Here is a 13556-nt window from a genome sequence, read left to right on the forward strand (position 1 = left end):
GGTGGGTTAAAGTGGCATTTAATAATGGTACAATAAAATATGTCATATTCTCTGCTGGCTGTGTGTGTTTGTTTCTTGCCCACATGTGTACATTTAGGCACCCACATCTGATTTAATAATAAGGTATAAAAGGTGTACCAGGAAACCTGGTATCTTTTATAGAAGAAATGAATGTGATTATTATCACCATTAAAAGTAGAGTCAAGTCATTAGGCAAACTCTAGTTTTTAATTTTTTAGAGCTAGCAGTTCACTTCCTTGAATGATAAGCCCATATACTGCACTGTGCAACAGAGTTTACTTGTTTGGTACATACATTGCCAGCTCAGCTGTGTTTCCTTCTGAATGCTGATTTATTCAGGATTAATAATCTAATACCTATTAACAATTAGAAATATTTGAAAAGCATAAAATGTCTTCAGTACAAGAATGGTTACATTTGACTTTTACTAACTTGGTGGATAAGATTATCCTAAATCCAGTTTAAGGAAAGCCATATGAAAAAACACTGCATCAAGAACCACAGGTGAAACCTAGACATTCAAGAGTGCACTACATCTCTTTCAGCTGAATGTACATTTCTAGCCACATTCTGAACCCACAAGTAACATGTAAATGCTTTCAAAATGTGTGAATACAGCTGGATTAGGTTACAAACCACTACAACATTGCTTGAAATCTCTGCTGAAGCAATTTGTCTTCTACCCATTTATTGTACACACAGTAAATTATATACAGTTAGCTATTTTGGAACTGGTATGTACCCAGGATCCTAAGAAGTTTGTTATGTGAATTGACCTTTATTGTAAGTGCCACCAGCAAACAGTTGTACTTTTTGTAGAGGCAGCATCTAGAAATCCTCCCAAAGAGATGAGAATATGGTATGTTGTGTGGAAGGTATATTCATAGCTGTCAACTTCCCCCTTTTTTAAAGGGAAATTCCCTTATTCTGAATAGGATTCCTCGCAAGAAAAGGGGAAAGTTGACAGCTATGGGTATATTTAAGATAAAGTAGGAGAGAAGCTTGAACAAAGAAACTGAAAATCGGTTGGAGCAAAGCATATGAGACATAGAGCAGCATAGTTTGCTGTGCATGAGAGGGTTATATGCAGTAAGCAGGTAAAAGATATGTTAGGATCCAAAAGGCTTCATTTAAAGATACTATGTGTCTTTTTTGTAGCTTCATCCTTCCTCTGGATAAGCTGCCTTGACAGCTCTGGAACAGCATGTTGGAACTTAGTCTGATCCAGCTGGGCTCTTCTTATGCATAAAGTGTAAAGCTTTCAGGCTGCTGGTGAGAAGAATTGCATCTTTGAATACTTCTCTAATTAAAAACAGGAACCATTTCACATAGAAACATAGTCTGTTAGGGAGACTGTGAGGCATGATAAGCCCTTTTCCCTAACATGCTACTTTTCCATGTAAACAATTCCCCCCACATGGGGAAACATTAAAAGTGCAACATATACACAGCCATTGCTAGCCTAAAGTGGTATATGTTGCCCTTAAGCAGATCATTTACACAAAAGAAGAGCTATTTGATCTTTCAATAGATTTCACATTACGCCTACCCAATTTTGCAGGTAAATGAAAGTATGTGTTGGAAAAATATTGAGGTGGTCAGAATAGTACATGGACAGACTTAAAACGAAGAGATTTGGACATACGCCTGGTACAATTGGCAGAAAGCCAGATTTCCTCCATTTTGGGACATGTAGCTTATAATTTCAGTCATGAAGAAACGAAAGCGAAAGACATGGAAGAAGATAAACACCCACACAGGAACATACTGTTTGATTTAACTTGCTTGCTAGATGAACTCGGAGGCTGTGAAAAATGAACGAAGGATTAACATCGGATTGATTTATGGGAATCACCTGGACTAACTTAGCAGCAGAACAAATGTGAGATGATCGCCACCCCCTGACCTCAGAGCATGGGAAGTCAAACAAAGATTTATAATTTGGCATAATAGTTGGACTGTTTGATTATTTTATAATTTGGAATGCTTTTAATGTGTCTTTTATTGGATTGTTAAATTGGAAAACTTAATAAATATTATTTTAAAAAAGAAGTAAGCCCCAGCAACTTCAGTTGGACTTGCCCCCAAGTAAGGATTGTGTATAGGGCTGTAGCTTCAGTCAGGGCTATTTCAGATGTCTCCCATCCCACACAAGTGCTTACACATAAGGAAACATGAAAGTGTGTGAAATAGCCCACATGGCAGCTGAAATCACCCATTTGCTCATTGGGAAGATCTTCCTCCTCCCAAGTCAAAGCTTTTTCTGCTTTTCCAACGCAGCATTTTAATGAAGTTCAGACTCGCACTGAAAACCTTATCATGCTGAAAAACCATTTTGTAGAAGGTATCAATAGGCAGGTCTCCATTTGGATCAGCATATTTCAGTGTTGTAATTGGAGTGTATAATGTGTTGGTCTGGTGGCGAAAAGGAGGATTTTCGGCCAGAATTATCTTCACTGTATGCTGTAAGGATGAGAAAAGAAGGCATGATAACATTCTGGAATTGCACCAGACTGAGTGTGTGTGTGTGTATATGTATGTGTGTGCAAATATATTTGGAAGTGGGGGTAGAGAACGCAAAGAGAAAAAACCGTGGGGAATAAAATCAGCGCTTTAACTCAATATTGCTGTTTGGGTTGCTTATGTTGTTCCAGCAGTGATGTTTTGAAAGTGAGCTTACTGGAAGAGCAAGAACAGTTTAAACACACACACACACACACACACACACACACACACACACCGCTGACTATTTTAAATCTGAAACTGCTATATCAGTGACACTCAGAACATTCCTTCAAGATAAGTGTCCCCTGCCAGTAATAGAATACTCCTAGTTTCAAATGTGTTATTTGTTTCTGGAAAAATTGAGACCGAAGAAATTGAATGAAGCTTCCACTATCACCTGCCCAGTCACCAACAATTGTGTGCTCACCACAGCCATTGCTAACCATTGCTAAAGTTATTGGCCATTGCCAATCACCCGTTCGCTCACCACAACCACCAATCCCCCACACACTTACTTGCCGCCAAACGTGCTTTCGCCAGTCATCGCCAACAATCGCTAAAGTTATTGAGCTTTTTTTGAGCTTTTTTGGGGGAAAAATATGGTACAAAATATGGTACATAACATAGCAACACACACACACACCACTGTTTAAAAAGGCCATAAACTGTTAATTAGTCAAAAACCTGGGAGAAGAGGAATGTTTTTGCCTAGCGCCTAAAGATATGCAATGAAGATATTATCCACTTGAGCTCATGCAAGTGATTTCGGTAAGATGCTCAGACAAAGGTTGGCCCATTGCCTAGTTACATTTGGCATTGGCTAGACTCTTCCTGCCTAAAATGTTATTACTCACCTTAACAGAGCCTTGTGAGTACAGATATTTTTAGACTTGGCTCTCACTTCCCCCCACTTTCATTGGATTGTAATTTCATCAGAAGCTGATGCTGAGCAATTGCCAGTCGCATAATGTCTCAAGGCTGGGGAACCATAATTATGTAACCCAGTCTTAAATTCCATAAAAACCTTCTAATGCATTACCTCTGCTATGTCTTCAGCTGTTTGTCCCAGGGTCTGGAAAATTTGCTTGTAATTTTTCAGGTAAATATTTACAAACATGTCTGCTGTTTCTTTATCTGCAGCTGAAAGATCCATGTTCATCCCATCTTCAAACACTTTTCTTTCAAACTCTGTAACCACGGGCCCTGGTTCTATTAAACTTAGACTGTTTGGGAAAATAAAGAAACAGGATATATTGTGTAAGTCATCTACTATATGCAAAACAACGAGTTTGTTTTCTTGCATTTGCATCTTGCATTTCACCCTCGGACATCCTTAGTAAAAGGCAAAAGATTTATACGACCTGAAGATTGTATAAGAGTGGCATAACATGTGGTTTCCAGACCAGGGGTCAGCAACCTAAGGGGTTCATTTAACCGGCCCATGAGCTGCCCCCGAATTGAGACCCCTGATCGGTGAGTCCCCGCGTGCTGCGCTAAACCAGCGCAGCACAGCACGGGGACTCATTTCCGTGGCGCTGGAAATCACGTCTGCGCAGATGCCAGAAATCGCGTGTATGATCCAGCCCACAGAGGAATCTCCATTGGAGTGAACCGGCCCAGGTGGGGTAAACCTTGCAGACCCCTGTCCCAGACACTCTGCCAGTGCACCTCCTGGGGTGAAATTAAACAGCTGCTTTAGCAGCACCAAAGTAAATTTCAATTAAAGTACAGTAATAAATGAGCCAGGCTGATACTTACTTAAGTTTAAACTTGAGCGCTTGTATGGCTAAACTTTCACAGAATCCTTCCACTGCAAATTTAGATGCAGCATAAACATCATTGAACAAAATCCCTATAGATTAAAAAATAAAAAGTGAGTTGCTAATCTTAATATACCCTGGGCTGATGATGAAACCATCGTGTAAGAGTCTCCTGTGTACCATACACAACATCAGATCAACATCAATTTAGGCTGTTAGCATTACAAATGCTTTTTTATTTAAGGAAAATTAGAGTGAATCACTGTCAAGGCCAAGAAGAAGGTTCAACGAACGTATATTTATTTTGCCCCTCTTTCACCTCTTGCCCGAAAGATATTGCGACAAAGCTCATTTACTAAATGGGATGAATGCACATGACATCCTTCTTTCAAATCACCTCCAGTTTTCAGGAAAGGGGATGGAAAAGGCACCAGGTGGTTCCCATCCCTTAGGTTAGGCAAATGTTTCTAAGTCAATGCAAACCGAAAGCGTCTTGCCGTTGCTTCACCATAAATCTCCAGCCCAGTCCTTTCCCCCAGAAGGGCTTGACACAACACTTCTGTACAGTCTTTGCTGTTGCTACACACTGTGGCACAACTCCATTGACACAATGTTCTGGGTTACAATGTTCTGGGTTACAATGCCACAAATAAGGGCACTGTGTTGCAAGAGCAGACTTTGCTCTTTAGCTGCAGATTGCAGCTCAGTTGCCTATAGGACTAAAATCATTGTCGTCATTGATCTTGTTTCTTGTCCGAAAACCACAAGCCAGCTATCTGGCATTCCTTTACTTGAATAAGGGAGGGAGGAAAAGCCACAAAAATCACTTTCTGCTGAATCAGGAGCAGAGGTAACCAGGGCTGAGATGTTTCAGCGTTAGCAAAACTTCAGCTGATGCCAGTGTTAAAAACTGAGGTATGAAAGCTAGGAGCTAAATGGCATCTTAAATCTAGGTTATGGGCACAACAATGGAATGTCTAGGCACATTTTTGTAACAAGAATACAAAGCTTAAAATGAATGAACTGCAGCTAAAACATTATGTTCATTTTTCACATAATCTAGTCCTTCCCCTGCCCACCCACCCACCCCCCTAATATTCTATGAGGGTTTTTTCTCCAGTCTTCCATGAGTAGCTGGAAGTGGGGAGACAGAAAGTGGTCCTCCTTCCCTTCTACTCTGCAATTTTAATCTGAAATCTTAGGTGCAGTACTGCGCCGAGCTCAGAAACTGCTCGTGCTAATGAAATTCCCTGATGCAAAATGCACCGTCCTAGAACAATGGGAATTTTGAACACTGGCTGATGCAGAATTAATTCTGGGGAAGCACAAAGGGCAAATCTAAAGGTAGTGTTGCCACTTAAAATGGGATAAAAATGTAGGATGAGTTGGCTCTTGAATATGGGAACATAAGAGCCTTCTGGGTCATTGAGTCCAGCATCCTGTTCTCACTGTGGCTAAGCAGATGCCTATGTTAGATGCCCATAACCGGGAGCCTATTGCAACTGACATGCATATTGCAACTGGCTTCCAGCAACTGACATTCAGAAGCATAACTACCTCTAGCCGTGGGATCAGAGTATAGCCATCATTAAACTGCAATACACGCTGCAGTAACTAATTAGATGCAATATTACTTTGCCTTGTACTCCCATGACACTGCTAATAATCACGATATGGCCGCTTTTTCTCTTCTTCATGTCGGGTAAAATCTCCTTCAGCAGGCGGACCAGCCCAAAGAAGTTTGTATCCATCACGTTTTGCATCTCTTTGATGGTCTGGCATTCAATAGGTCCAATGAGTCCCATGCCGGCATTGCTAACTGTATAAATGCAAAACAACAACAACGACCAGCCATCACTTGCTACTCAAGTTGCTCTTATTCTTTTCATGTGCAACAAACATGTGGGATGACCTATTAACCCAGGTCTCTGGCCAGTTTACAACAATAAATAAAAAATGTAAAACAATAAGCACCATTGCAAATCAGCATCAAAATGCTAGTATGAACACAGCAGCATAAAATCATTTTAAAACAAGCAAGGGGCGGAAATTAAGAGCATGAAATGTGTAACTTGAAAGGGAAATAAAAATCTTTCCCTTGGCTGCCTAAAAGACTATAATGTAGGTACCATTAAGCCTTTATGGGGAGGGTATTCCATAATCTGGGATGCAGGTGGCGCTGTGGGTTAAACCCACAGGGCTTGCTGATCAGAAGGTCGGCGGTTCGAATCCCTGCGATGGGGTGAGCTCCCGTTGCTCAGTCCCTGCTCCTGCCAGCCAAGCAGTTCGAAAGCATGTCAAAGTGCAAGTAGATAAATAGGTACCGCTGCGGCGGGAAGGTAAATGGCGTTTCCATGCGGTGCTCTGGTTCGCCAGAAGCGGCTTAGTCATGCTGACTACATGACCCGGAAGCTGTACGCCAGCTCCCTCGGCCAGTAAAGTGAGATGAGTGCCAGTTGTCCACGACTGGACCTAATGGTCAGGGGTCCCTTTACCTTTACTATTCCATAAACTAGGCACCACCACCAAAAAGGCCTTCCCCCTTGTCACCACCTACCTCAGTCCATTAAGCAGAGGAACCAGGGCAAAGGCTCTTCTGATGACCATCTCAAGGACTAGGCAGGTGCCTATGGGAGACCAGATCCCAACATACCAGTGCTTTGCCATTTGCACCGGCTTCCAGCCTGTTCCCACGCCTGATTCAAAGTACTTGTTCTAAAGTTTGAAGCCTTAAATGCCCGGGGACCAGATGACCTGAAGGGTCTCAAGCCCCCATCCATCCCCTAGTTGCCCTGTTTTGGACCAGTTGAAATTTGGACCAGCTGAAATTTGCATCAACCTTGGGCAGTAATACAATCAGGAGTTACCAGAACAGGCCAGTTATTGTGAGGATGAAATGAGTAGGAGGAGAACTACCTTGAGCTCCTTGGAGGATTGGTGGGATATAAATGTAACAAATAAATATTATTTTTTACATTAAAATATATACATAAAACGAATGTTTCATTGGTATTCATTACTTGCCTAGGACATCAATACGCCTTCCTGGGATGCTACTGACACACATTTTAATAGATTCATCACTGCACACATCCAGCTGTTTAATCTCTAAGGTGTTTCCAACAGTATTGCCTGCAGCTTCTATCAGTTTATCCTGTTTGGCCAGATCCCGCATTGTAGCATAAACTGCAAAAAAAAAAAGAGGAAAAAAGAAAGAAAGAAGGAAAATAAATATCACAAACAGCAGTATTTAGCCTTTCCTTTCAGAAGGGTTATGAAAATTAGAACACCGATTACATAAACCTTCAGCTCCAGACTTTAAGGTCATAGAAACCCGAATATACGTCCATTTGATAGAGGCTCCAGACTAGAAGAAAACAAGACAGCATGGCCAGAACCTAACACATAATTAACCCATTGAATCCAACTGGTTGCAGCGTTCAGGGCTTCTTTTTGAACAGACATGTATAGAATTCTACTTTCTGAATGCTACAACCAGGTTTTTCCCCTGTTTTTTTTTTTTAAAGGCTTACTTTCATACAAGTGGATAGAGGATTGTGGCTGTTTTTTTAAAAAAAGAGAAAGAAAAATAATCAGCTGACATTAAAAATAGAAATAGTCCCTCAATTCTAATTTAAACATATAGATTAAAATAAACAGCTCCTGTGTATCTTGGTTTTAAGAGCAAGCCCCATTGAACTGAGTGGGACTTACTTCTTAATAAGCATAGGACCAGGCTGTAAAATAATGGAGGCTAGTGACGTTTGGCTTCTCCAAAAAAGAAAAACCCTTACACTCGTTTCTAAAATTAAATTGCAGAGACTGCAAGGATGCAAAGTTGCATCAAGTCCCGCTATGTAAAGCTTTACTACTCAACTTAGCTCACACTAGGTAATGTTCAGCAACACAGGTGAGCAAAATTAAAGAGAGAAGGTGTTACCTTTGAATCTTTTCTGTTCATCAGTGGCCATTTTTACAGCCAACGCCAGCCCAATTCCTGAGGAGCAACCTGTGATGAGCACAGTTTTCTGAGCCATTGTGGATGGTAGCAGATGCGCTGGAAGGTTTCTCTTAGACAGTCTGGTAGCTTTGCAGGACAAAAGCTTAATACTCCCCTGGATGCTTTTATTCACAGGACTTTAGGTGTCAGCAAATCTAAAGGTGCATACCTGTGCATTACAGAGCTAAGAAGATAATCTCCGTATGGACAGCAATAAACAAAAATAGACGTTTGGGCATGGTTATATATAAAGGTTGCATAATCTGGCTTGATAGTGCATTGCAGGGAAGTTAGGCTTCAAGGTTTTAGCAGTTTTAAAACTGAAAATTTGAGCAACAAAATATGAAAGGTGGGTTATCATAATTTAAACAGGTAACTATCATTGTTGGGCACAATCATTGTGGCCAAATTACATTCTTGCTGAAGCTACCCTTTGTTTCAGGCAGTACTGGTGTTGATGGCTGCTTGGACACTGAAGGACTAGCAGAAACATATCAAGGGGTTCCACAGCAGGGAGACACCGTCAAGGCTATCAAAGAATGTATGGTGGAGGCAGGCCGGGCTGGGGGTTTCTTGGTCTTCCCAATTTAAACATGCGCTATGTAACACTTCACATTCAGCATCTAGAAGAGGAAACAACTTGCCTTCTGTTATGGTGCTGCAATATCTGTTTTCTGTTAGATATTCCTGTTGACATTTTTTAAAATGCCATGTATTTTAAAAAGAGATTCATCATGAGTAAAGGGGGCTTGTTAGGAGCAAAAGGACATATGTAATAGCCCTTGATCTGAACGTTATTGTTAAGGGAGAGGCAGACATGAGAAGCTTATAGAATTATGAATAGCATGGCTTGCCCAGAGATACAGTACATTCCTCTGATCTCTTTCTCATAACTGTGGGTCACCCGATTATATTAATTTGCATTGGGTTCAGAAAAACAAAAGGAAGGACTTATTCACACAACACAATCCCAAAATTCAATACCACAAGGTAAGCTGGTGCCTTTCAGTTTTTTTTAAAAATAAAAATTGTTCAAATTTATGGATATTTTTTTCCTCACGTGGTAACTACAGTAGTGGATATGTAACAGAAAAAACAAGTAACACAATGTGTATTGTTTGTTTATTAATTCAATAATAATACATTTAGATGAAATATTCAAGTATCAGGAAAATAGTTTTTTAAAAAATCCAGATCCTTCAGATTTCTCTTCAAGAGAAAAAAAAACACACCCCACACCTTTATTACTGTACAAATTACTTCAAAACAGTAATAAAAAAATAGAATTGGGATAAATAGGAAGGGATTATGAGTCACTATGTTTTTCAAATATATACAGGGTTTGTATAAAATGGCATATCATTATATTCATGAAGACAACAAATCCATCTGTGGTTGACTGTTTGCCAGCACACTGTTACTTCACAAACTTTGTTCCTGAAACACATATAAACATAGGCATTTACAAATGTGAAATTCATTCAGACCTCAAATTCTAGTTAAAATGAATTACTGGTCTCACGCTAAGGACTTGAACAAGCATAATAATCACCCAGCTGCCCTCCTCTTACTTGATACAGAGAAGGCCTTTGATAGGCTCCTATGGTCTTCCTGGGTAATTTACAAATAGGATATTTTCCCCCACCCCCCCTCATTCATGGTAAGGAATGGAATAAGCCTTAATTTTTTATTTCTGTTTGGAACCTCTGACCTGTGCAACCCATGGATATACAGTAGTGAGACCAGCAGTATCCATGCAGCTGTTAGGGAACAAGAGATAGTCTTATTTGTGGATGACATGCTATGCACTATCACAAACCCAGAGAGATCCATCCCTACATTGACAGCTCTCATCAATGATTTTGGACATCTCTTGGGATACAGCATTACCTGGTCCAAATCAGAACTTATACACTTGATGGTATCCTATTATCTATCAAAAGCATTGAATTACATTATTCATATTGCTCTATTTGCAATTACAATCAGGTAAAAACTAGTCCTGAAGAAAATTCCTCAAAACGGTTTTCAGGTTTAGGCTGCACTCCTATGCACACTCACCTGATAGGTAAGTGGAACTTACTTCTGCAAAGGATCGTGTTTTATATTTTTTGATTGAGCTCGTGTCCTTAAAAAAAAAAAGGGACCCTATATGCACTCTTGATGCATTTGTAAAGTCTGTCCTAGAGGAACATTAATTAGTTAATACATCTTAGTAGTCATGCTTGCTCCATAAAATGTAACTCAAAGAGGGAACAATATTATCATTTCCCTGCCCCACCACCAGACAAAGTGAACTGTGTCCTATTTGCCTAAGAAATACTATGGTACAGAAATACATACTTGAATTGTCCTTTACATCAGGTGAAAATTATGGAGAATTTTCAGAACTCATCTCTTTGTTGATATATTTTAGCATGCCACTAAGAGTTTGGAAGTCACTGCTATCACAAGTCTCATCCTCCTCCACAATGTGTGTCAAAGGATCAAAGGACGATTCATTTGGACTTTTTGGTGAGTCGTGAATTGTGTCTTTTGGCTTCCTACAAATTACCAAAGAATTGGGTGTAAAAATGTTTTTCGGTTTTAATAAATTTCCATCATCTTTAAAACTTGGATCATTAATGCTTGCAGATTTTCTCTGAGAATGCCTGTCAAAGTCTGGCTCTTGATCTAACCATTGATGAGTGGATATGCTTTGTGGGGCTGATAGTTGCTTGATGCTTTCTGTTCTTTCGTGACCTGCAAGTCTAGCTTGTAGTCTTGTTACTTCAGATTCCTAAAAATGTAATAAAAACAAATAACTCAACACTTTTATTAAGAAAATATTATGCCTTTCACATTAGCTTAGCACTTCATTCGGTGACAATGTTTTCAGCATTTTCCTGACCCACTTCATTGGCTGGCATCTACAGAGGGCAGGAAGACACTGAACATGATGGGGCTTCCTATTTCATATTCTAGATATTATCCAGGAAATGGGAAGACATAGGTAAGACAACAGCCACCTCCTAAAAATGTCTAGTCAGTCTCCAAACCAGGGGTGGGGAAAATTTTAAGTCCCACAGTTGCATTCCCTGGGGTTGAACACCCATCACGAGTGCAGCTAGAGGCAAAAGTGGGTGTGGTCCAAGACAGAACTAAGCACAGCAATGGATGGGACTCTTAGCTTTGGATTCCATCATGCAAAAGCCAGAGGTTTCCATACACCCCTACCTTTCCATCTAGCCAAGCAAGAGGCACCATCAAGGACACATTCCAGCCAAGCAAAGGCACTCCAGGATGATAGAGTACGGCCAGTGAGAGGCAGGTTCTGGGGAGACAGGATGTGGTCTGGGGAGAGTCTACGTAGCCAAATAGGCTTGGAGGACCATCTTTGGCCCTCAAGTCTCACAAAAGCCTAATTGCTAATAATCTTTGGTAGTATCAGTGAAGTTGAATAATTTTATTAATTTCTCCTTGTACATGAGTTTTTTGTCATGCTGCCTTGTATGTCAAGAAAACACATTCTTGTGCTTACTCACTTTGAGAAGCAGAGCTTCATTTGCTGCGTCAATCATGTCATTTCTGGACTGAAGCTGTTCTTGTAGGTTACAGACAGTGCCTTGTGCATCTTCCAGGTCTAGCTTCAGCTGCTGCAACTGCCCATAAAGGTGATGAGATTTAGATATCGACTCCTTCCGCTTTGTTTCCTCTGTTTCATGTAGGAGTTTCTGAAGGGATAAAGACAACAAAATATATTCAAAACTTTATGATCCGTTTATTTAAACTTATAATAGAGGCATGGAACAAATAGCCTTATTAAGCTAATGTCCCAATTGATACATAATTACAGAATTCCTTGTTCAAAAAACAATCCCCAAAATCAAATGTTCTGCTGTTAAAGTCATGTCTATCAGTGTTGATTTAGTAATTTGATGAAGATAGCTGAATTCACGTTTGGGAAGGGATGAGAAAGATGAATGGTCCTGAAGCATTTGGGGAAGGCCTATTGCTGAGTAGTACAGCATCTGCTTTGCATGCAGAAGGTCACAGGTTTAATCCCCAGCATCTCTAGGTAGGGCTGGGAGAGAACGCTGCCTAAAACCCTGGAGAGCCACTGCCAATCACTGTAGGTTGGCCAATGGACCTTCCTATGTTCTCCCTTATTTGCAATGCCAGAATCAAAATTTTCCTTTTAAACCAAGGTGCCAAGCAAAACCTACGGCCAGTCTCTAAAATTCCAAGATAAAAATTAACTGTTCAGTTCTAATACATCTAAAAATACAACACATGTTGGTAAGAGCAATTTTGTTTTTACCTCTGACGTATAAGACTGCTTTAGAGAGTGTATTTCTGCTGAGAGCCTCCTAATCTCCGTTTGCATTCTTGCTTCTAACTGGGCTTCCCGTGCCTGAGCTGCCCCTAGTTGTTCTGCCAAATGATTTGTACGACTTTCCTAAAAGGCAATTATAAAATGAATAATATCAGTGACAATACTTTTATGCATGTAGTATATAATCCTTCCTTCTTTGCCTTTCTGCTTGCAGGGAACCAATGAACCCCCATTAAAGTGAGGAAGCCATTGTTGCCCAATACACATTAAATTGGGTACAGGAACACTGCATTCTGTTGACAGGAAGAACTATGAAAAACGGTTACTTTTTCATGCGAGAGGTGGTTCACTTCTTCCAGTTCAAGAGAGAGCCTATCCACATCTCTCTGAGCTTGAGCCTGTTGACGGCGACTTTCCAATAGCTCCAAATGGACCTTTTTCATCTGTTCACGTTCTAGCCTCAGCTGCTGACCCAAATCAAGTATTTCTTTGTGCTGTTCTGCCATGAACCTTTCCTGTTCCTCCACCTTCTAAAAGGGGTAAACAATGTGCATTAACAAAACTTAAGCATTTTTACATCCTTTTTTCTTCTTCACATTTTTGACATACCATTCTGCTGCCATGCCTTATCAGATCCATTATCTATGTAGCCTTCTGTCCTCGCTATGATAACTAATCAGTAGCATATTAGGAGACTTAAAAGACCACCATGAGATGAAGGGAAACAAACAATAAGGCCACAATCCTATATAGACACTTACTGTCAAATTGATGCATTAAGAATACAAAAAGCTGCTTGCATGGGAAGTAATATTTGCTAATTACTTCTTCCCCACCCATCACAGCCCTTGCACTTATAAAAGTCTGCTGTGAAGAGGTGTGTGTGTGTGTGTGTGTGTGTGTGTGTGTGTGTGTGTGTGTCTGTGTATTCAGCAATAATTAAATAAATAAAAAT

The 13556-nt window shown here is 40.2% G+C and overlaps 3 protein-coding genes across 5 annotated transcripts in view; 1 reads left to right on the top strand and 2 right to left on the bottom strand.

Annotated features, from left to right (window-relative positions):
- Nucleotides 1-13556, top strand: part of LOC310710274 (uncharacterized protein) — a 982430-nt gene that overhangs the window by 623478 nt on the left and 345396 nt on the right. The window lies entirely within an intron of this gene.
- LOC310710332 (retinol dehydrogenase 8-like) lies at nucleotides 330-8566 on the bottom strand. Its single transcript, XM_083511230.1, has 6 exons — nucleotides 8227-8566; nucleotides 7307-7472; nucleotides 5926-6101; nucleotides 4285-4378; nucleotides 3566-3749; nucleotides 330-2484 (listed from the first exon to the last, which is right to left on the bottom strand). The coding sequence occupies exons 1-6, from the start codon at nucleotides 8321-8323 to the stop codon at nucleotides 2245-2247; spliced, it is 957 nt and encodes a 318-aa protein (XP_083367356.1). The 5' UTR covers nucleotides 8324-8566; the 3' UTR covers nucleotides 330-2244.
- CCDC18 (coiled-coil domain containing 18) overlaps nucleotides 9392-13556 on the bottom strand; it is a 29003-nt gene continuing 24838 nt past the window's right edge. For all 3 annotated transcript variants that reach the window (XM_083510910.1, XM_083510911.1, XM_083510909.1), the window contains exons 25-29: nucleotides 12928-13131; nucleotides 12587-12724; nucleotides 11811-11999; nucleotides 10630-11065; nucleotides 9392-9723 (exon numbers count right to left, since the gene is read on the bottom strand). In XM_083510910.1, coding sequence (XP_083367036.1) covers nucleotides 10658-11065; nucleotides 11811-11999; nucleotides 12587-12724; nucleotides 12928-13131 — 939 coding nt within the window. In that variant the 3' untranslated portion in view covers nucleotides 9392-9723; nucleotides 10630-10657. The remainder of the gene's footprint in view (nucleotides 9724-10629; nucleotides 11066-11810; nucleotides 12000-12586; nucleotides 12725-12927; nucleotides 13132-13556) is intronic.

The sequence above is a fragment of the Podarcis liolepis genome, assembly GCF_965112155.1.
Source record: "Podarcis liolepis genome assembly, chromosome: 6".
Lineage (NCBI taxonomy): Eukaryota > Metazoa > Chordata > Lepidosauria > Squamata > Lacertidae > Podarcis > Podarcis liolepis.